At 37.7% G+C, this 24,346-nt stretch overlaps 1 protein-coding gene across 1 annotated transcript in view; it reads right to left on the bottom strand.

Annotated features, from left to right (window-relative positions):
* MYO6 (myosin VI) overlaps positions 1-24,346 on the bottom strand; it is a 116,612-nt gene that overhangs the window by 18,558 nt on the left and 73,708 nt on the right. Inside the window, 14 exon segments of the mRNA XM_067532704.1 lie at positions 61-99; positions 548-577; positions 965-1,006; positions 2,230-2,390; positions 5,425-5,459; positions 5,462-5,502; positions 5,935-6,143; positions 8,955-9,105; positions 10,548-10,638; positions 11,263-11,392; positions 12,164-12,241; positions 12,398-12,528; positions 17,590-17,683; positions 23,134-23,172. Coding sequence (XP_067388805.1) covers positions 61-99; positions 548-577; positions 965-1,006; positions 2,230-2,390; positions 5,425-5,459; positions 5,462-5,502; positions 5,935-6,143; positions 8,955-9,105; positions 10,548-10,638; positions 11,263-11,392; positions 12,164-12,241; positions 12,398-12,528; positions 17,590-17,683; positions 23,134-23,172 — 1,271 coding nt within the window.

Here is a 24,346-nt window from a genome sequence, read left to right as displayed (position 1 = left end):
ATTTCAGTTTATGATTTCATTTAATTGATTAATTTAATTTCAGATGGTCTATTCACCCACCTAGACAAAACGTCTGACATTTCTTTGGCCATTTGTTCCCTATAAGAAAATTGATAAGTGTACGTAAGAAAAGAGTTATATTCAAATATTAATAAAGTCTGTTATAACTGGGATGGTATATTATGTCTAAGATAACACTAATGCAGGAGCAGCAAACTTCAACCAAATACTCATTTATATTGTAATAGTTCCTTCTGAATGTTTGCCACTTTCACATGAGATGGTTAAAATTAATGGTATTTGCTAGACATTGAATCTACTTACACTATTTATAATTAACTTTAAACAATCCTTAGACATAAACAAAGTATGAGGTATGAAGTATTAAAATTGATTATGAAAGGTTAATGGATACAATGTTTACATGGGAACTATTACAGGGGAACAGTTAAATAATAAAAGGACAACACAAGAGTTTCTTCTAATAAGAGAATTATTATTCTAATAAGAAAGTAGTGCAAAACTCAGTGAAAAAAATGTGTCATACGCAGTCATTTGAGGCCTTGTTCCATTGACTCTGCAAATAGAAGATATTTAGGTTAGTCTAGTAATTTCCTAATCAGCTTTCTAAAAATCTGAAATGTCAAGAGGTTTGATTTTTACGTCTATCCCATCCTCCTTTGATTTATCATCTAATGATTTTTATTTGATCCAGGCTAGGGATTTATGAAGCTTATTTTTCTTCTTTAATATTCTGAATTTATTGATCAGAGTAACATGATTAGAAAAAGTTAAAATTAAAATAATTCAGAAAAGCCTTATGGCTATGTTTTATATTCTCACATTATAATCTGTAATTTATTTATTTGCACATAATCAACTAATTTCATCTTTCTGAATCAAAGGCTCAGACATGCAACTGATGCAATTTTACACACTACAAAAAAAATGGAACAATCCTTACTTAGCAACTACTGGAACACGCTGAGTAATTTCAGCATCCAATCTGTGAAAAGACGCTTAGAATTGAAATGGTTTGTCATGATACAGACCCACATGTCCTGAATGTACACAAATACAGCATCAACAGTAACTCATATTGCATACATCCTTATGTATTGTACACAGATAATAAATATACACATTTAGATTTCTCTCCAAAAATATGCAATGAAATAGCACATCCAGAAGTGATAGACTAGCCTAAATTAAAAAGGTCTAGTGTGTATTTTGGTACCAAATACTGTAACCAAGCCAGTAAATATCAATGGACTAAGAAAGCAAAATGGCAATGTATTCATTTACTTAACATAAAAGTGATAAAAATATAATACATTACAGTGTAAAGATAAATAAGCTATTTTTATGATTTTACAGTGCTGTGATTTTACCAATCTTGTATTTCAGACATACCGCATATACCTTATTTATTTTATGCACTTATCAACTTGAGAAGATTAATAAAATATGGACTAGCTATAAAAGTCAAATAGATCCAACATGGAATGTGAGTACACTGAACCAAAAAGTTGAGTCTGTTGACAGAATGACCTGTTTACAGGTCACAACAATTTATAAAATCCAAAATGTGCGACCTGCTTGCCTGCAGAAGTCTCCTGACAGCTAGTTAGAGTTTAATCTTGCATCATTAAGGCATATTCATCTGCAAAAGGACTTTCATCTGCCTGGAACATCAAGATCTGCACTTCCAGTTCCCAGGATAACAAAGTACGTGTCTAATGGCATATTCTTTCAGGCCTGCAATGTGTCTCCACTGCATTAGCTGCGTACCAGAGATGTGAGGGACAGGCAGAACTGGCGGGGCACAAACTTGTGGTTAGGAATATTGGGGAGTGTGTGGTCACGTGATCTAATGTGCTTGCTGGCATATTTTTAGTAATTAAAAAGTGTTATTAATAAAATTCAAATAATTTTAGTTATTCAATATTATCGATTGTATATTTCTCTTTAATCAAATCCTTATATAAAAGTTTATAGTTATTATTTTTAATTGTTTGCTTGTGAGAGTTCAAGTGCAGTACTCACTGCTTTAGAACGGCTAATCCCTTGTCTCAAGAAATTTGATAGCATTATTTGGAAAATATTATATTCCAATATATTTTACTTTTATTTCTTAATTAAAAACACAGAAGGGCTCTGTATTTTAGAGCAATGGAATCTTTATATGAAAAACTTTAAACGTAAAGTAAGACCAATAAATTACCATACCTACGCAATCCTAAATCAAGCTGAGCATCATCACTGATGAGCTCTGCTTCACTTTGTGCAATTCTCATCGCAAGCTCACGGTCACGACGTTCCTGTTCAAGAACTGCCTGTTGTTGGGTCTCTTCTTCACGCTCTCTAGCTAGTTGTGCCTCAATTTCAGCCTGCATAGTAAAGACATGTGTCTTTAATAAAATGCTTTATACTCACCCACCCACCCAACAGAAACTACTACAAAGATAAATAATTAGGCAAGTGATAATCCTACAAAGGTGAATTTAAAAAAAACCAAACAATGAACACATGATTTGCAGAATTAAGTGCATTATTTTGTATGCAAAATCCTCGTATAGCTCAAAGCTGTCACATCACCAGTGTGACTGAAGAGCAAGTTATACTTGCACTTCGGGAAACGATATCTTTAATAAACAAAGAAGAGCCATTGAAACAGCTGGGAAAACTCCTCAAGTGGTAGGTACAGATGATTGGGAAGGGAAAAGGCAGAAACAGGAACTATCAATGAGGGGAGACAGTGACAGTAGTAGAAACAGAAAAGGTACAGAGAGAGAGTTTTCTGATGCATGTATAGCATGAGATACATTAGAGAGCAACAGTTTCAATTGCAGCTTCGTTCCAATGATTTGGTTTATCAAATCATTTGAGCCCATTAACTGAACTATAGCCTCATAATTCAAAATGTGACTCAATTATTCCATATATAAAACACATCAAGGTGTCCTCACACGTCTATAAGGCATGAGAGGCAGGGGCAAGACTATTTTGTGGTGTAAAAGCTCAGATGCTATATAGCACTGTAGGTAATATTCCTAGAGAGAGTTTTGTCCCCCTTGATAGCAGTAAGCATCCTGAAAATCTCTAGGTTTATGTCAGGATTGCTATCTGCATTGATATAGCCTGAATGTAGCTTTGGTAAGACATTTAATAGAGCAAATCTGGTGTTTTCTTTGTACCGAACTGCAAATACCCCAAAGACTGAATCATGATTTTGGGAATGAGCTTTAAAGAAACATTTTAAAAGTCCAGATTATCCAAAGGCAAAGGCCAGCACCTCCACTTGGACATCCTGGGAGAGACCGGATATTTCTAGCACTAGCCATTACTCTCTCTTAACACTGACTGCTGAAGCAATGCACTGGAAATGTATAATTTATAACTACTTAAGAGAACGTTCATAAACAGAGACAATGCAAGAAACATTGGAGAGAATGATTTTGTAACCTGCCATCACTGGTGAGAAAAAAAACATGCTTTCTGTGTAGAACAAGTAAAACAGTGATCTATGGTTGGTATGAATTTAAATTTAAATTATTCAAGGACTCAGGAAAGTAAGAAAACAAACTCATTTATAATGAAGGTATGTATATATATTATCAACTCTTTGGGGCAGGCACTATCTTTTTGTATAGCATCTAGCATAATCGTGTCCTCGTCCATAACTTGGTGCTACAATAATACAAATAAAAAAATATTCCTTAGTGTACATGTAGATTCCCAGACAAAAACTACATTAACATGGAGCAAAGAATGACAGCATATGTCAATAATTTAGGGTAAAATACAACTCATGGATGTTGTTGTTGTCCAAAAACCAGAGCTGCTTGACTAAAGGATTGTTTGGTTTGCCAGCAATTCCAAAAAAAAATGTATTGAATTGTTTAGGCTTGAACTGAAAACTTAATTGCTCAAAAATTTCAGTAAATTCGAAAGTTAAAAAAAAAATTGTTTTGGGCCAAAGAAAACTTTTTTTTTTCCCAATTTTGACCACTTCTATAAAAATACAGTCAAAGGAAATGTTAAAGTAAAAAGTTGTTTTGAACTAAAAAACTAAAACCACTTGATTTTTTCAGAATCTGGGCAGCTAAAACTATTAGGTAAAACTGATATGAATTTTTGAAATATTTTGATACTGCCAAAAAAGTTTCAGCCAAAATATTTCACCCAGTTCTCATTTACACACCGAAGAAATTAAGCGCCCCAGTTAAAAACTTAAAAAAAATAAACACCCAATATACTGTGCAATGTATATTACACAAACGATTTAGTCCCATTCCCAATGCATACTCTGTACACCAGTGCCTTTGTCAACAGCTTTACCTTTGGTACCTTTCCCAACTCTTTAAAGTCTGCTTTTGTCCATATTTTTCATGAAAAAGAGTCCTTTACCCTGACATTCTTTAATTACCAATCCTCATCCTTATCTTTTCTCTTTTCAAGCTGCTGGGGTTGTGTGGGAGAGGCAGAAAGAGAAGAGGAGTGTGTATAGCCTTCTGTTATAAAGTCAATCTCCTTTTGTAATCATATTGATTCATTTCAGTCTTGATTCTGCTTTGGTCATATGCAAAATGCTCTCCTCAGTGTAACAAACAACATTTCTGCTGACAATGACTCCTCCTCCCTCATCTTACTTAATCTTGGGGGAAGCACAAGTCATTGTGCATCATCCTGGTCTGCCTCTATAGCTACAAGAACATTTCCAGTTCCTTTCTGTCTCAGTTCCACTCCTGCCCATCATATTCCTTCTTCTCATATTTTGGTGGCAGTGCTGCCTCTAACCTTCCTTTAATTAAAATATTTAGCCCTTAGTTTTTTCTAGTTATCTCTTCCCACACAGTCATTTCACCTCTGCCTATTAAGAGATGGAATGTACAAAGGAGTGATTGTTAAAATGGCACCTTCTGACATCTGCATTCAGTCATATCTACAAAAATGCTAATGAGTCCCCATGAATTTGAGGATTCTGTTCAATATTGCTTTGTTCATGCTCAACTCACATAAATAGCCTCAGTTTCTCTTTATCATCTCATCTATCACCAGCTTTCCTTGAGTTGATGCTGTTCCACACAAACTGGACATTGTTTGAACAAACCCTATGCTGCAACTCCTGCCATCTAAAACGACTCTCTCTCTCTGTTTCTCATTCACGCACACTCGTACTCTTACCTGGAAAATGTTTTTCTTCTTACCAATCACTATTAATTTCTCCCTCCTTCCCGCTTTTGCAGTTATTACATTACCTAACTATAATTCCACTATTTGTTTCTGTCAATGCTTATATTAATTACAGTAATCACAACACTGTTTCATAATCTTGGGAATGGGACCTCTAGACTTAATAGCTCAAAGAGGATAACAGGATGATTTAAATGAAAGATCAGGAAAGTTTAATTAAAATGTTACCTGAATACGTTTTTCTTCCTCTTCCCTCTTTTTCTCTCTTCCTCTTCCTGTTTTCGCTTTGCCTCAATCTCAGATTTTCTAATACAAGAAATAAAAAAAAATTAAAAAAAGAAAGCATTTGATAATGATGTAAATAATAACAGAATGTAAATAAATTAGAAACATACAAGATTCTTACATAAATCTAAATAGCAACTTGAGAGGCAGAGTTGTCCAATGACAACTTCGGATGGAGCTTTGGACTAGGAGTCAGGAGACCTTTTAGTCCCAGCTGTGCCAGAGGTGTCACTTCACCACTCTGACTCTAGTTCTCTCTCTCCTCGATTTGTCTGTCTTGTCTATATTTAGATTGTAAGATCTTCAGGGCAGAGACTATGTCTGTACAGCAGCCAGCATAATGGGTCACCAAAATGAATCTAGATGCCACTCTAATATTAAACAATACATTGGTTAGATTGTCATTTCTGTTTGCTTTTGAATCCAGAACTGATAATGTAATTCAACACTCACAGTCGCCTCTCCTCCTCTTCCTTTCTGCGACGTTGCTCCTCCTCTTCACGTCTTTTCCTTTCTCTTTCCATTTCCTCCTGGATTCTTCTCAGCCTCTCTGCTTCCTCCTCTTGCTGCTTCTTTTTCTGTAGCTCACTCAGAAGCTGCTCTGAGCTCTTAACTAGAGCATCATATTCTTTCTGTATCTGTTCCCTAGGCATCACAGTGGCCTGGAAAATAAAGTATTGAATATACGGGATTATATTAATCAATATAAAGTTAAAAAATATAAGGTTTTTAAGCTGAGGCTTGACAAAGCCCTAGCTGGGATGATATAGCTGAGGTTAGTCCTGCTTTGAGCAGGGGGTTGGACTAGATGACCTCCTGAGGTCCCTTCCAACTCTAATATTCTATGATTATATGAATATTTGTTATTCATCAGCATTTTGAAAAATATAAAGCCCTATAAAAGTGCATTACAGGTACATGGCATTTGCATTTTTTGTGGTTTGTTTGTTTTGTGAGAGCACAATAGGAGTTCTAACTTTGCACCTCAGATAATCTTCATCCTTACAGCTGAGGCCTGCCTGGGAACTCCCCTCTTTGAAGCATGTCATCCCTTTTCAACCCTTGCACCTCAAGAAAGATATTCATCCTTTAAAATTCTAGGACAAGGGATGGCAATTAGCGCCATACTTGGTAGATCTATTTCCTGCATGGATTCTGTATCACATCTGCTTAATTCCGGATCAGTTGCATATAATGCTGATCATTTGGCAACGCAGCATGGTTTTACACCCTGGAACTCACATCGCTGCGTGACATTTTTAGTACTTGCCAAGTATAAAACAAAGAAATACACACACCTGCAGGAAAAATGACCTTAATATTATGCAAATGCTTTAAGTGGACAATGTTGAAAATGTGTGATAGCAACAGTTTTATTTTATACCCTCTTCACTATCTTCCCCTTTTCACATTGATTCATGCAAACAAACAAGTATGAAATTTTATCTGTATTCAGTTTATTTTTCTCTCAGATGTCATGTGTTCTTCTCATAGTAGATGATTCACCATTTTCACATTCTGTTATTTGTTTTAAAGGGGCACTATAAAGATTGACTAAGGTCAAAATTCTACCTGCTCTGTGGTAAAATCTTCAGTGTTTTTTTAACTGGGATCTCAAATGTCAAAAAAGATATTATCCCACTGCAATGGGACCATTGTTAAAATGTCATATTCCTAGACAGTAGGACCACTCACAATAAAGTCCAATGTGTTAGATTTCTTCCAATGTGCTTCAGTCTCAACGTCCCTTCATTCTACCTCCCTGCTCTGCTTTTGGGATGGGGGAAGATTAAAATAACCACGCACCATTTAAGATGACGTAAATTAATATGAAAAATTCTGCATATTTCCTCTGCTTGATCACAGGAATACAGTACACAGGAAGAGCAGAAACAACGAGAGTCCTATAGCACCTTAAAGACTAACAAATTTCTGCAGGCATAAGCTTTCGTGCACTGCAACCCACTTCATCAGATGTCGTGGGTTGCAGCCCACGAAAGCTTATGCCCGCAGAAATGTGTTAGTCTTTAAGGTGCTACAGGACTCTCATTGTTTTTGCTGTATACAGACTAACACAGATACCCCTCAGGAAGAGCAGAGGGACAGAGAAACATGAGCATGTTTCACTCATGGTACAAGCGTAAGTGCTCCTGAAAAACAAAGTGAAATCATCAGTGGCCATGAAAATTTACAGAGTCATTTTTCAGTGGTATCTGAGACCACCCTCCCCCCCACACACACTGCCAGTGGAGTGGCCCTGGGCCCAGAACTTGAGTCCAGCCAGAACACGCTGTGATGCTATTCCAGCACTTTTTCTAGGAGCCAGAACAGTGTCTGACAGCACTTCTGGTACTTGCATTATGACCCTTCTCAAATGCAGCACTTGCCCACTGACTGGACCTCTTTCCCCAGCCCATGCACACACAAATACACCTGCCTTTAAACCAGCCCTGAATCCCACCACTGGGAGATAATCTTTGTAAATTTTGTTTTGACTTTCTATTAACAACCCTGGGGCCAAATCTCAAAGCTACCAGCCTTGGGACAGTCCTTTAATTATAGTCAGAGAAGTTTCCATATAAGACTAAAATTGGAGTTTTGGCAGTGCTTCAGTAGAATCAAACACTAAAGACGTAGCCTCCTTAAGTTATTCCTCGTACTCATTCTTTTCACTCTTCTGAGCTAAATCTGCTATTCCCAGAAGTTCTTCAATCAGATATCACACATAAACCTCTTCAGAAGACATTTTCAAACTCACCAACACATGGGCTCATTGAGAAGCAAAAAGAAAACATTTAAATACCCTTGTTAGATAACGTTGTTGGCCTTGTGATAATCTTTGGATCAATAGTTATGCAAAACTTTTTAAGCACAAAGTTCTACTAAGCAATTAGGATAATACCAAAAGCCTGATTAATTAAAAACATTGCTACTGTATATTATTCTAAACACCATATTATGCAGCATTAGACAAAGATTATTTAATATAAAGGTTCAGCTTGACAAAGCCCTGGCTGGGATGATTTAGTTGGGGTTGGTCCTGCTTTGAGCAGGGGGTTGGACTAGAAGAACTCCTGAGGTCCCTTCCAACCCTAATCTTCTATGATACGTTTATCTGACAACATTAAAAGTGTTGCTAATCCATCACAATATGAATTAAAACCAAATTTTCTAATTTAGATGCTCAGAGTTAGGGTGCCTATGTATGGATTTAGGTGCAAAATACTTGTAGGTGCCTTAAATTTAGTTATGAGTGCTCAGCATGACTAAAAGTAAGGGGATTCGGCAGCACTTGACATTTCTTAAGATCAGGCCTCTTTATTTAGATGCCTAAACATGAATTTAGGAGCCTGATTTAAGGCACCTACATTAAAAACTCTGGATTAAGTGCTAACTATAAATAAAGCCTTTGGCCTTCTATTTCAGATGAAGTTAAAAACCATCTCAAAAGTTATAAGTCAGTTATGCTATACCTTAATCTTGACCATCAAAGCATCAATAGATAATTCCAGATCCCGGATCTGCTTGCTCATCTCTGGTTTTCCCTCTTTAAGAGCACTTACTACTTCATTAAATTTATCAAGTCTCTTTTTCAGTGTACGCACTTTTATTAGGCCATCAATGCTGTGAATATAAAAAAGGCAGATCACTACATTTTAAGATGTTTTGTAAAGTAGGTGATAAATAGTTTTAAAATTATCAGTAAATAGTCCTACTAATTTTTAACCCTGTTTTCCTTTTTTAAATCTGCTGTTTAAACTTCGGGCATGTCTACATAGGTTGACATGTGGTAACATGCACTATGGGGCTGGGATTACTAAAGCACACTAATGTGATGCATGTAGGTCTTGCTAGTGCGCTTTAACGTAGTGCTGTTTCAAACAGCACAATGTTAAAGCATACTAGGGAACTTTTAGTGCACATCGGCAGAGTCCACATGGACCAATTAATGTGCAACATGTTAGTGTGCTTTACACATCACAACCTCAGTCTACACTGCCATCCCATATAGACAAGCCCCGTAACTCTGCAAATCAAACAAAAACATACAGGGGATTGAATGGCACAGAGGACGGGCACTGGCACATAGAGCTTTTCACTATTAACATAGTGAATTAGCAATGACCAAATTCTATGATCAGAAGGAGACCTACAGAATGTGAAATGCATTTGTGATCTCTAGTGGATCTATGTCCACATCTCAAAAACAAATTATTAAAGGAACCATTACTGGAGAAGTCTGAGTGGCTAAAGATTGAGTTTTGTCATTTACTTAAACTGAAGCAGTATTGAAACCTGAATCATCACAGAATCTCAACTACCCAGCAGGTGTTCCCTGTGCTGTACAGTGCTTCAGCATGAGACCTTTTAAAGGACTGAATTAATCAACCAATAAAGTGAGATATAGTCAATTAAAAAAAAATGTTTATAAGTAATTTTGGATACAACTTTGCCTTCTTTATGGCTTTACAATCACATTTTCTTATTAAAAAAAAAGATTTCTCTCTCTTCCGTATCTTGTGTGAAAGACCCAAATAAACAGAAGAAAATTACCACCAGAGAAAACAGTAAAATAGATTGCAAATGCAGAAAGTATACAAACTGAAAACAAAGATAAAAATATTTCTCCATGTCTGTTTCAGCTATAGAACTCTTAAGTGATACTTATAATAGTAGACAGAAATATTCAAAATGGAAGAGGGTGGGGGTTTTTTCAGTTGCATCGCTTCAGTAATAATAAGTCCTCCATTCATGCCCTTTTGTTCAAGAAGAATAGCTAAGTGCTCCCTGCTATCAAGGTGGCTTGTTTATATTTCAAATTCTCATTTGGACAAATCAGAATACTGTATAATAATTCCATTCATTTTCTAATAAGTGTTACTCATCCATTCAATTTGAAGAAGCATGAATGCAAAATCTAAATGTACACTTTACAAATATTGCAAGCATAAGTTATTATTTGACATCCCCACTTTAAAATTATTCAGTTAAGCATAACAAATATGTAAATTTTAAAAAATAAAACCAAGCCGTTTTTGAACCTTATGAAACCCCTTCCGTCTTACCGTGGTTTGTGCTTTCTCTTGCAAAGCCACATACGAATAGTTTTTTGTATTTTAATGCAGGCACTCGCTCGATATTTTATTTTGTTTTTCACTGCAAACAGACAAAAGAAATTCAATGAGTCTGAATGGTTTTACAATTTCAAATAGTTCAAGGGGATACCTACATACCCTACAAAGATACATTTGATGAGTCCACAACACACTTATTTTTAAAAAGTGATGGCCCAGAATCATAAACATATGACAAGTCTCCAACTCTCATCTATGATTAGATGTTGTTTCAGATTTAGCTGATCTATGAATTAGGTAAAGAGTTATTTTCTCATAAAAGTCTCTAACACACAAAGCACACCATATTACTATTTCCTTATATGTAATTTTTATAAGGTGAGAGACCTTCCGCCCTATTATTCCAAATAAGCAGGGTCATTAAGCTATGTAAATTTCTAGATTCCAAATATCCTGAAATAGGGTCTAGTGTGAAACTCACTTAGGTCCCAATTCATCAAGCATTTGTATATATAATAAAGGTGAAGCACTCAGAAGTCCCATTGACTTCAAAGAGATTATTCACATGCCTGAAATTAAACAAAGTATTTACAGGCTGGGGGGGCCTTAATTAATACCATTCAAATTACGAAGCAACGATCCAGTTGCTGTGCAATACTCTGTTAGCATATTTTGGTTTACTAAAAAACAATATTAAATTACATACATTTAATCACTGAGAGGGAACACCACTGAACTTTTTTCCAACGACTGCAGATAAGCCAATGATTGACTCGTTTAACCAGCTCTGCTAGATGATCTGGATCAGACTTCATTATCTGATCAAACTCTGCAAACTAAATACATAACCAGTTTTACATAACAAAAGAAGTTAGGTTATAATGTAGACTGTCTATTTTCTAACAGTACATTGAGGACAAAGGTAAAAGATCAGTATTGTGAACAGAACCTTGTAACCATGGAAACTTCAGTTCAACTTCTAATTAATTCAGCCTGTGAAAAGGTAACTTTCCTTTCACATTTTACTATGTTCTCTTGATAACAGGAGTGACTACCGCCAGGCCAGGCATTTTCTGGCAGTTGCTGAGTGCACAGTTCTTTTGGAAAATCAACACACATATTTAGGTGCCTAAATGAAGATATACAGCAAAGATTTTCCAAAGTGACTAGTAATTATGGTGCCCCGCTCTGATAATTATGCCTCTTTAAGGTATCTTAGGTTGGGTACCCAAAGAGAGAAGCCACCAAGACATTTTTGAAAACCTTGACCTGCCAGCATAACTTAAAGTCAGTCATTTTTAAAATCTTCAGCTTTTGGATAATTATGTCAATGAGTCAGACAATTACATCACTGTAGAGAAGTCTCATTCCCAGACATAAAAGCTTCCACTGCTTCTCCTCCCTTTGTTCCAGGAATGCTCATATTCAGAGAGAGAGATGATTTGAATATGGATATGTTTTAATGGGAAATCTTTGTGTCTCTGCTATCACCTTTTTTATTTTAAGTATGCAATATATTTTTGTTCTAAAGTAATATTTTCTGGAAGCTTACACAATCTTCAATACTTTATGTTCAAAAACTCCATTTGAAAAGAGATACTATTTACCTTGCCAGGTCTAAAAAACACCTTTGTTAATCCAAATTTGTAATCATTTTCATTTAAGCCCAAGGCTTTAAATAGTGCCTGTAACATAACAAAAAAAAAAAAAAAAAGTTTGGTTCATATTTCATAAAAAAGACATCCTTAAAAGGGCACAAAATAAATCAAAGTAAATATTTTCTATCCTAGAGGAAGAGAAAAAAATATGGACAATTTATTTGCCAGTCTGGCTATTGTTACCTTGCAGAAAAGTCTAGGGTCCAGTCGAGCTAGTTTGGCAGGCATATACTTCTTGTACATATTGTATAACTCATGAAATGATGCCCGTGATGGGAAGCCACCTTGCATCAAGTCCAAAACAGACACCATACCTATAGTCATAGAAATACACACAAAATACTTGTGTCATTAAAATGTAAATAAAGTAATCATTTTGTATTAATGAGCAGTTAATGACTTAGGCCCATTGGATGCACTCAAATGCTTGGCCTAAGGCCCCAGTGCAGTACGTAGCTCTGCATGGACTGGCCCCAGCATCCACCATTTCCTGTTCAAGTTGCCATTTATATTAATGTAGTCCTGAACGACAGAGACAGCCTGCAATGATATTGTGTGTCCTTGCCAGATATGTGGCAACCAATAGACTTCAATGGGTTACTCTGTTAAATCTTTTTTGGCAGAGCCACTATTTTGCTGTTCCTTCCTTAAAAAAGGAACAAACCACACCTAGCAGGGCTCTTATGTACTCGCAATCATTTCTGAATGGAAAAAGACTATTAATGTGTATGATGGCATGCTAATGATGTCAGTGTGAAAGGTAGTGCAGAGTGCAAAGGTGCAGATGATTGGCATTAGCACCAGAGCCAGCACACACTGTTTACATACAATGCTGGTGAGGTGCATTTTGTATATCTTTGATACAGCCAAAGAGGCATAGTCTCATTCCACTATTATAGAGAGCCATAAATTCTACCATCTTCTCCAGAGGTGCAACTTATTGGTACCCAAATCAGTAAAAGGCTGGAGATACTGCAAACAGTAATTAGAACAGACACTGGAATGCCAGAGAGTGCATGAGTCAAGATTCAATTCACGCCATGAGGTGGAGTTCAAAGGAGGTTCAAAATCACCCAAGATCTCAGAATTAGTGCAGAGAACCTCTGGGATGCCATGTTATTACCCCAAGGATATCTATGTTTTGATGCATCAAATTGGCTCCAAAGTTGCATGGTAAGAGTGTCAAAGCACAGATACAAGAATTTCATGCCACACCTTCTATAATATCTTTCGTGCAACAATCTCAAAGTACTTAAATAACATAATATCCATGGCAGTTAAGTATTAACATATTATACCAATTTGCAGAATGAATAAACTAAGAAAACTTGGGTTAGATTTTGGAGACAAGAGCCATCCTTGACCACCCCATTCTAGATCTGCAGATAAGTAATGCACTACCTGCCATGTCTCTATGCTATTTAAAAAAAATCCTAGCAATAAACCTTGTATCTCATTTTTAATTTTATTTGTGATCGTTTTTACTAACTCTTTTTGCCATCCTTCCTTTTGCATATTTGTTCTTAGTGAAGTTTGTGGTATTATCATTCACCTTTTATTTACTTCCATTAATATCTTTTTTCAAAGAAATTCATATTATACATCTCTATTTTCTAGCTTAAACTTTACTCTCTCCTCCTAGAAGTTTAACATTTATGTATTTTATGTTATGTATTTGTTATTTTGCCCAACCAAACAGAATAATGTGTAAAAAAATGCTCTAGAGCACAAAATGTGCTTATAAAAACTTACTGTGAAAAATAAAAAGTTTCATCTATTAATTTAGTCTCCCCTTTTGCCAAGTGCTATTAGCTGCTGAAAATGGTGTTAATAGAATCCTAATTAAAGCAAAGTTGTTAAGCATGTGTGCGTCTGTGATTAGCTAATTTTTACTTAAATATAACTTGACATGACAAATATAACGTGCTTGTCAAAACACCAGATGCTGAACTAGGAACATCTGTAATGTTAACAAAACAAAACAAAACTAAGCTCAAACTAGTGAACCCACAAAAGATAATGGAAAGAAACACCTAGACAGAAAAGTATATAAATGAATTATGAAGAATGATGCAATTTAATGTTATTGACTTATTTATTGGCACCATGATTTTCTGGGAGCATTCTAGCAACCCAGCAAGCCGTTCATATGTAGCATAATGGTGCAAGAACAAGGCTACATATATCTGTAATGACCATAAAATTTGAAAGGACATTGTATTTCCAGATTCATGACCACCAAGTAGCATCATTCAAAAAATTAGATCTGATTGCTTGTACCCATTCTATATTTGAGTTATAGGGGCAAGATTCAGGTGGGCCTATTTTCAATGGATCGGTTGCCCTCGTGCACTGCAGAGGTCTTAGCTGAAGTGACAAGCTTCTTTGCTGAAGTCACTGAAACTGATGGTACAGAGTGATGTCAATGTCCATGCGTATGGTAATTCTGCTCAAGGTTTAATAGATATCATGACAACTGTGGGATGCCCAAGAGATTTCTGGCATAACTCACGTGTGACATGCAAGATCTGATATTTGGGTTGAGATTGAATCTTGAGGAGGTAGATTACTCCCATGTTACAGCCCAACCATCTACCTTGAAACTAGAATACTATTTAGTCAACAGAAAATTCAGTTGATAATTGAGTGGCACTTGAAATGAACTTCAGTCCTTGACCATAAATACAGTGGCCCATAAACAAGTTGCTCTGGAATTTCACTATCATGTGTCACTCTGGTCTACAGATTATCTGTAATAGCTTAAGTGATATAAAAAACAGTTAAAGTACTAATGGCAGAAATCTTTAGCCAAATTAGACCAGTCATAGCATAAATACATTTGGAACACTTATGCCATGAGAGTTGAAATAAGGGTTGTTTGCCTCCACCACAGTATCAGCAGAGTGGATCTGTTTCAACTTGCAGATACTCTAGCAAATTCAGGTTGGCTCTGCTCAGATGTACAGTCATATTTCTAGCACTGTGGGGCATTATCACAGTGATTTATAAATAAAGTAGTTCTCATCTGGACTGAGCTTCTGCCTTTCTGTTGACCTAGTAGTTGTCTCCCCTCAAGACACTACTATGTCTTCTCTACTGGAGTTGCTCTCTAAGGATCTAGAGGCACTAGGAGTGATCAAGGATACAAACTGAAAATGGGTATGTACCACTCCTAGCTGGTGAAAGCCAGCAGAGAAATTGATGAGTTTGTTGTTGGGCATGTCAACTTTTCTCTCTTTTGGGTTGGGGGTGGGGAGAAGGGTAGGAAGAGAGCCAGATGACAGATTCAGTAAGCTATTGTAAGGTGACTGCTGAAGAAAACATCTCTCAACACTGACAGATTTGATAGTTGCATGTGGGACTGTCATAAGGCATTCTAAAAAGAGACTTGGGTCTTTCATATGCTGATTATTCCCAATTATACCACCCTTGTTTTGTCCAACCTGACTGCTGCAGTGAAACAGATGATCCAGTATCTGTATAAGATTGAAACTTAGATGAGGACTAACTAAAGCTCAAGTCATACAAGGTGAGATGACAATGGGTTGTGGGGAAGCAACCAGAAGGTTCGAGGAAAATTATATCAGCTGTCATCTGTGACACAGGGTAAATACAAAGGACTGAAGGGCTGTGTAATCTAGTGGACAAAGGCATAACAAGAACCAGTGGAACCAGAAGAATGGAAGCTGAAGCCAGACAAAGTCAAATTGGAAATAAGGTAAACATTTTTTTAAACTGTGATAGTGATTAACTCTGGGCACAAACTACCAAGTATAGTGGTGGGTTCTCCATTTCTTGTGATCTTCAAATTAAGACTGGATAGCTTTTGAAAGATATGCTTTAGTCAAACACAAGTTAGCTGGGTAAAATTTAAGGCCTTCTGATATTCAGGAGGTCAAACTAGATGGTCTTACAGTCCCTTCTGGCCTTAAACTCTATGAATCTATGACACAAGTGTACAATGGAAAGGTCTTGTTAGATCCTTCTCTGCTTCTGGATGCTCAGATATCAGCTGTTAGGAAGCGTGCTTTTTTACACATATATGTTTAGCAAAAAAAGTACACCTTTCCCTTCAGATGCATATCATTCCATGGATGCCATTCATACTTTTGACATCTCAAGTTTAAAGCACTACAATGTGTACAAAATGGGGGATACATCTACCATTCAATCAGAAACCTGAAGATAGCAAACAGCCACATTCTGCACTTATTGAGGAGCATTTCATGCTAACACCTCCTAGCACTACAGTAGAACCTTAAGAGTTACGAACACCTCGGGAATGGAGGCTGTTTGTAACTCTGAACAAAACATTATGGTTGGTTGTTCAAAAGTTTACAACTGAACATTGACTTAATACAGCTTTGAAATTTTACTATGCAGAAGAAAAATGCTACTTTTAACCATCTTAATTGAAATGAAACAAGCACGGAAACAATTTCCATACCTTGCCAAAGCTTTTTTTTTAAATCCCCCCCCCCCTTTTTTTTTATGTCATTTATATTTAATACAGTACTGTACTGTATTTGCTGGGGGGGTTGTTTTTTTGGTCTCTGCTGCTGCCTGATTGCATACTTCCAGTTCCAAAAGAGGTGTGTGGTTGACAGGTGAGTTCATAACTCTGGTGTTTGCAACTCAGACGTCCTACGGTATGATCTATAATGGCTGCCTATTTGTTTCCAGGCAGAATCCAAGGTGTTGGGTCTAACCTATGAATCCTTCAGTGATTTGGGACCTGCCTTTTTCAGATACTGCCTCTTGCTCTCTGCAACACTCCTGCAGTTCAGCAGATGTGCTTAAACTGGAACACCATCAATTTAAACATGAAAAGAGTGCTGACCAGGTATTTCTTCTAAAGGGTCTCCAACTCTGAAACTAATGCCCCCTGCTCAGTCCATCTTTTGGGACACACTACAAAGTTCATCTTTATTTTCAGGAGTTTGGAGAGGAAGAGGATAGAGGATTAAAGAATGATCAGATATGGGGGTTGCTAGAGTCTTTCTTATCTGAGCAAGTATTACATGAACAGTCTTATACTAGGCATTGTGAACTTCAATTTGTATTGTATATTTTAATGTTGTGAAGTACATAATGCTTATCAGCTTTTTATTTAATACTGAAAAAGTCTAAAAAACAATGGCTGCACTATTTTTATATAAAAATAATTATCTGATTACTGAGAATCAAAATTAACTAATACTCATTAGATATAAATCATTTCATTGTACCTAGAGAGCATTAAAATAACAATAGCAATATTTGTCCAATTAAAGAAACATTGTTTCAATGACAGACATTCCAACTTTGTGTGAATCTGTAATACACAAAATAAAAAAAATAAAATAAACCAAAAATCAGTACGTGGCACACATTACCTGAACATTGAAGCTGAGAGAGAATCTGTCCCCCTTCGAAATGGTGACTTGTCATCTTTAAATTAGGTTTGATGCAACGAATAAAGCTTGACCCCTATTGTCAGGACAGCAAGTTAGCAGATTCTACATACATTTAAACTTTCTGAAGTAAGTGATCATTTAAGAATTACAGAACAAAGGAAAAGTAATAGATTTCTAAAAAGAGAAACTCTGACCTTTTATGCTTTTCATATCCACTGTGCACTTAACGTATCATGACACAAGTGACCTCAAAGTTCAAACTGTTAATTAGAACCTCATCTTTTTTCTTTCAACAAATTTTTTCTTGCCACCAATAACTGAATCCAATTATTACTGCATCAGTCTAGTTGCACTCTTTATCTCTACTACTACAATCATCTTCCTTGAAAAAGACAAACAACTAATACCCTTCCCTGTGACCACTTTGGCTGTACCTTGTATCTTTTTCCCTCTCCTCTTGGGACCAAATCTCAGGTCTAGCCAAGCTGCAGAACTGTGCCCAGCACAGGTCTTGAGGGACAGGGGAGGAAATGAAAGAGTGGGGCAAAGAGCTTTATGTCACCTTTGGGCCCCTAATCCTGGTAACTCTTAGACCGCTGGAGTGAAGTAGCACCCTGGCCATGATCCCTGGACAAGCCCTTAAATACTCTCCAATGGCTGAAAGAGCACAGACGTAAACTTGACTACATTGGTTCTAAGATTTTCCTAGGCAAGAGGAATTTTCACCTGGCCATTCAGGCCAGCTTTAAGTCTGAGGCAGGGCAAAACATACTTAATGACTAGGATCCACCCCTCTCCGTTTATCTTTTTGGAGTGCAAGCTCTTTGGGGCACAGACTGTCTTTCCTTATGTCTGGGAAGTGCTTAGCACATTTTTGGATGCTATCCTAATATAAACAAGAAGAATTTTACAATTCCTACAAAGGTATTTGAAGACATTTACTGAATTAAGGTAGGGAGAGCCCCTGTACCATTCTCAAGCTAAAAAACAGAGGTGATATAAATGGACTAAAATGTAATAGTTCTCTATGATTTCAATTTGTTTTTAAGGAAATTAGACCAAAGCATAAAGTTTAGAGGTTACTGTTCTATTTAAATAAACAGAATAATTTACTACATCTGAATTTTTTTAAAGAAGTTATACCGGCTAATGTTTTTCCACTTCTATTTATAAAGCTATTGATTCCCCAAAGCTCAAATATAAAACTCAGTGTGATTACTTCCTCTGACCATAAGAATAGAGAAAATCTGAAGTGATGCATTTACAAGTATGGTAACTGAGTCAGTGAAAAAGTGAGGTAACACACCATTAACTCTGAAATCTATTTCCCGAGTTAAACTCTCTCAGTACTAATGAATAATCTTCCAGCAAGTAAAGCAGAATTTGTTAACCAGATTAAAGATGTGTGAAATATAGGTTGGGTCCCCTTGTCATACTTATAAACCCTAATTTCTATGCCTACAGCAATAAAGAAAGACACATCAAAGAATGCAGAAGGAAGAGAGAAATTTAAAGACTGTCACAGAATAAGACAAACATAGGAGAGAGATTTAGGTATGGAACAGGAAGCTGCTACTTCATATTCATCACAGAGTAGGTATACAATCAGCTGTGACACCCTCTCATGAAGTGAGCTGTTTAATGACAAGGATGCAGTTGTTCTGATAAGAAATACTTCTCAGCCTACAAAAGTACAAGAAAGATGTATCCTGCATATAAAAGGTTTCTAAGAAATAGAGTTTATATTAATGGAGGGCTTGCAAGAGCAGACTGTTTTCTTCTCTGTAAAACTGTATCAAAGACAGAAAAGATTTGATTTGCCCCAAGTTCTTCAAACAGACTTTTTAGCCAAATTCTTCACAGATGACTGCCTGAACTAGATACCAATGAATGAATTGTGGAGCTGATGCAATCAGAAAGTTAAAATCAAAAGGCTGTGCAACTCCAGAAGCCTTGAGGAAGTGGCCAAAGGGCTATAAAAACATCGGTTAGTCATGTTTGTCTTTTACTAATGAACTCAAGAGCTTCGTTGAAGAGTTTTAATACAGCAAGCCTTGCTAACACTTAGGCCATATCTACACTAGAGAGCTTATAGTGACATAGCTCTACCAGTGCAGCTGTACCTCTGTAAGATTTCTCATGTAGCTGCTCTGTGCCAAGGGAGAGAGCTTTCCCGTCGACATAACCATCCCGATGTGCGGAAAGAATAGCAAATATGGTAGGCGTCCAGCTTGGCTTAACAAAGATGTCCTTGGCGAACTTAAACGCAAAAAAGAAGCTTACAAGAAGTGGAAGCTTGGTCAGATGACTAGGGAGGATTATATAAACACTGCTCGAACGTGCAGGAATGAAATCAGGAAGGCCAAAGCGCAATTGGAGTTGCAGCTAGCGAGGGACGTGAAGGGGAACAAGAAGGGTTTCTACAGGCATGTTGCCAACAAGAGGAAGATTCGGGAAAGTGTGGGCCCCTTAGAGAATGAGGGGAGCGACCTAGTGACGGAGGATGTGGAGAAAGCTGAGGTACTCAATACCTTTTTTGCCTCTGTCTTCACAGACAAGATCAGCTCCCAGACTGCTGTACTGGGTGGCACAGAATGGGAAGGAGGCGAACATCCCACAGTGCTGAAGGAACGGGTCCAAGACTATTTAGAAGGATTGGACATACACAAGTCCATGGGGCCGGATGCAATGCACCCGAGGGTGCTGAGGGAGTTGGCTGAGGTGATTTCAGAGCCGTTGGCTATTATCTTTGAAAGCTCGTGGCAACAGGGGGAGGTCCCTGAGGACTGGAAAAAAGCAAATATAGTGCCCATCTTCAAAAAAGGGAGGAAAGAGGATCCAGGGAACTACAGACCGGTCAGCCTCACCTCAATCCCTGGAAAAATCATGGAGCAGGTCCTTAAAGAATCCATTTTAAGGCACTTGGAGGAGAGGAAGGTGATCAGGAACAGTCAACACGGATTCACCAAGGGAAAGTCATGCCTGACCAACCTGATTGCTTTCTATGATGAGGTGACTGGCTCTGTGGATGTAGGGAAGGCGGTGGATGTGATATACCTTGACTTTAGCAAAGCTTTTGATACTGTCTCACACAGTATTCTTATCAGCAAGTTAAAGAAGTATGGGTTGGATGAATGGACTATAAAATGGATAGAGAACTGGCTAGAGCATAGGGCTCAACGTGTAGTGATCAATGGCTCCATGTCTAGCTGGCAACCGGTCACAAGTGGAGTTCCCCAGGGGTCGGTCCTGGGGCCGGTTTTGTTCAACATCTTTATTAATGATCTGGAGGATGGGGTAGATTGCACCCTCAGCAAGTTTGCGGACGACACTAAGCTGGGGGGAGTGGTAGATACCCTGGAGGGTAAGGATAGGATACAGAGTGACCTAAACAAACTGGAGGATTGGGCCAAAAGAAATCTAATGAGGTTCAACAAGGACAAGTGCAGAGTCCTCCACTTAGGAAGGAAGAATCCCATGCACAGCTATAGACTGGGGACCGACGAGCTGGGCAGCAGCTCTGCAGAAAAGGACCTGGGGGTAACGGTGGATAAAAAGCTGGATATGAGTCAGCAGTGTGCCCTGGTTGTCAAGAAGGCTAATGGCATATTGGGCTGCATTAGGAGGGGCATTGCCAGCAGGTCACGGGAAGTGATTATTCCCCTCTATTCGGCATTGGTGAGGCCGCATTTAGAATACTGTGTCCAGTTTTGGGCCCCCCACTACAAAAAAGATGTGGACAATTTGGAGAGAGTGCAGTGGAGGGCAACCAAAATGATTAGGGGGCTGGAGCACAGGACTTATGAGGAGAGGCTGAGGGAACTGGGCTTGTTTAGTCTGCAAAAGAGAAGAGTGAGGGGGGATTTGATAGCGGCTTTTAACTACCTGAAAGGGGGTTCTAGGGAGGATGGGGCTAGGCTGTTCTCGGTGGTGGCAGATGACAGAACAAGGAGCAACGGTCTCAAGTTGCAGGGTGGGAGGTCTAGGTTGGACATTAGGAAAAAGTTTTTTACTAGGAGGGTGGTGAAGCATTGGAATGGGTTACCTAGGGAGGTGGTGGAATCTCCATCCTTAGAGGTTTTTAAGCTGAGGCTTGACAAAGCCCTGGTTGGGATGATATAGCTGAGGTTAGTCCTGCTTTGAGCAGGGGGTTGGACTAGATGACCTCCTGAGGTCCCTTCCAACTCTAATATTCTATGATTCTATGATAATTAAACCACCCCCAACGAGCAGCGGTAGCTATGTCGGCGGGAGAAGCTCTCCCGACAATATAGTACTGTCCACACCGATGCTTATGTCAGTGTAACTTATGTTGCTCATGGGTGTGTTTTTTCACACCCCAGAGCAACGTAAGTTATACTAACGTAAGAGGTAGTGTAGACATAACCTTAAGCATATTAGCTATTTGGTAGTTACAACCAGCACCTTTTACTCAAACTCATGTCTGGTATCCTATGAGGGTCTGCATAAAAGTAAACTAAAACAGAATTTACAATAAATGGGAAATATGCTCATCTACACCCTGAAATGTAAAAAAGTAAAGCAAACCTCTCCATCTACCAGCAGTGCTGACAGGCTATGGAGGAAGGGTCACTGCTAGGTCGAGTTTTAAGGGATGTAGGTGAGAGAAGCGAAATCAAATCACAGTAGAGGATTACAGGGGAAATGAATGAAGAAGTTAATGTGAACTAATTTTATTATTGGGAGTAGGAGTGAAGATAGTAGTATGAGAGATTTTTCCCGCTACAAAGTCAACTTAGGGTGACCAGATGTCCTGATTTTATAGGGACAGTCCCGATGTTCAGGGCTTTGTCTTATATAGGTGCCTCTTATCCCCCCACCCCCTATCCTGCTTTTTCACTTTTGCTACCTGGTCACCCTAATTCAACTACATGAATGTATTAGATTAGTTGCCAAAAAACATATATAAAACTTCATCGCTAAATTTTCTAAACTCCCTTCTCACACATGAAAATGTGACTCCGCAGTGAAATGGGGATGGAAAAATAAAGTACCCCTCCACAACAAATAAAAAATAAAATTAATCAGACTTAACAGTGTTTTCAGAGACCTTGTTCAAAAACTTGGCAGTTCATGAGTTAATTCTAGATATAGATATATAGTGAATCAAAATTTGGTCTCAAAAATAAATCAAAAATAGGATGGCAGATGACCCATCAGTGAGAAGCGAGTAAACTAGAGGAAAGAGAAATTATCAGGAAAGGAACTGGAGACTTGATAAACTAAGGAACATTAACATAAATTATCTGAACTGTGGTATTTCCATGCTACAATATAAAGCAACTTTTCCTTTCAATGACCTGAATATTATTAAATTCATAGACTAAATATTAAGCACCCAAGTAGCAATACTCTTCAAAAAGTGTCATCCAATTGCAAAACACAATAATTTTAATTGACTATTTATTATTATGAGACATTAAAATTTGAGCTAAAATTCTTGGTTAATGTGAGAGAAGCGATAAGGGAAAATACAGAATTTGCATCTGTATTTATACTTACAGTACTGCGAAGCTTTTCAAGGAGCAAATTTAACTGAGTCTGTAGAAGAAAATGAAACAATTCAGTATTTAATTTTATTGAACCGCATACTGTCTGTCTTACTATGACCATTATAAATTAGACACAAAATACGACACATCACTACTGCATGCATCAGTTATTGTTAGCTTTGTGTGTGAATATTAGCTCATTCAGATTTGATAAACCAAAAATGAACAAATCTTAGACAACATCATGCAAGAGTGCTCGAGTGATACCAAGGAAATTGGTTGTGTTGAATACTCATGTTGAATGACATAATAATAGCATGTTTATATCTACTTATTGCCTAAAATTAGCTATTAAATATTCAAAGTACATACACCAGTAGGAAAATGTATAAGAAAAATATTGTGTACACAGTAGAGTTAATGAGGAAAGTGATCCAACAGCAGTGATATGAACAACATAAAACAAGCTTAAAAATTTGTGAAAAGCTACAGACAGTCAGGCCCACTGCCAGCAATTTTGGACCTAAGAGCAGAGCACTCAATGGCCCCTCTAGAAAGGGATGGTTGAGGTCCGAGTGGGCTCCCCGGAAGTTTTTTGTATTTATTATGTGCCATGCAGGTTCCTGGGTGCCTGAGGAGGCGGCATCTGCTATTCAGCTTTCCCTGATCCTTAGACTCCTCAGGGAGATTACTGATGAACCTGGGAAGCTGAGTAGCAGATACTGCCTTCTCAGCCACTCAGGAACCTGCATGGCACATAATAAATAAACTTGGCTCAGGGGAGGGGCAGACAGCAGGAGCAGCAGGGGACGGAGGTGTGTGGAGGAGAGGAGGATATGTATCTACCCTCCCATTTGCCCTTTTAAATCACCCGGCCCCTGGGCAATTCTCCCCCTTTCCGCCCACTGTCGGCAGGACTGCAGACAGTAAGAAATAAAGTGTATCAATGTCAAACGCTACATGGATAAGGACATGCTCAACACAGTTTGCAGATCAAGACAAGGTTTTTTTTTCCAAAATGTGTTTACCAGAGTTGCTGAGTTCACCATTGACTCAAGGCTACCTAAGATTCTGAATTAACATTTTAATGGATTAATGCATCATATATTCGGCCAGCTAAAATCCTCAACATTACTTTACACTGAACTGTCCTTTGAATATGACAATCAGCAGATAATAATCTTCATTTTATTTGGGGAGGAGGAGGGAGAATCTTATATTTA

Source organism: Emydura macquarii, unplaced genomic scaffold (genome assembly GCF_026122565.2).
Source record: "Emydura macquarii macquarii isolate MOO-44397 ecotype Brisbane River unplaced genomic scaffold, CSIRO-AGI_Emac_v2 contig_3295, whole genome shotgun sequence".
NCBI lineage: Eukaryota > Metazoa > Chordata > Testudines > Chelidae > Emydura > Emydura macquarii.
The sequence above is the reverse complement of the archived record's forward strand: the minus strand, read 5'-3'. Positions and strand labels throughout refer to the sequence as shown.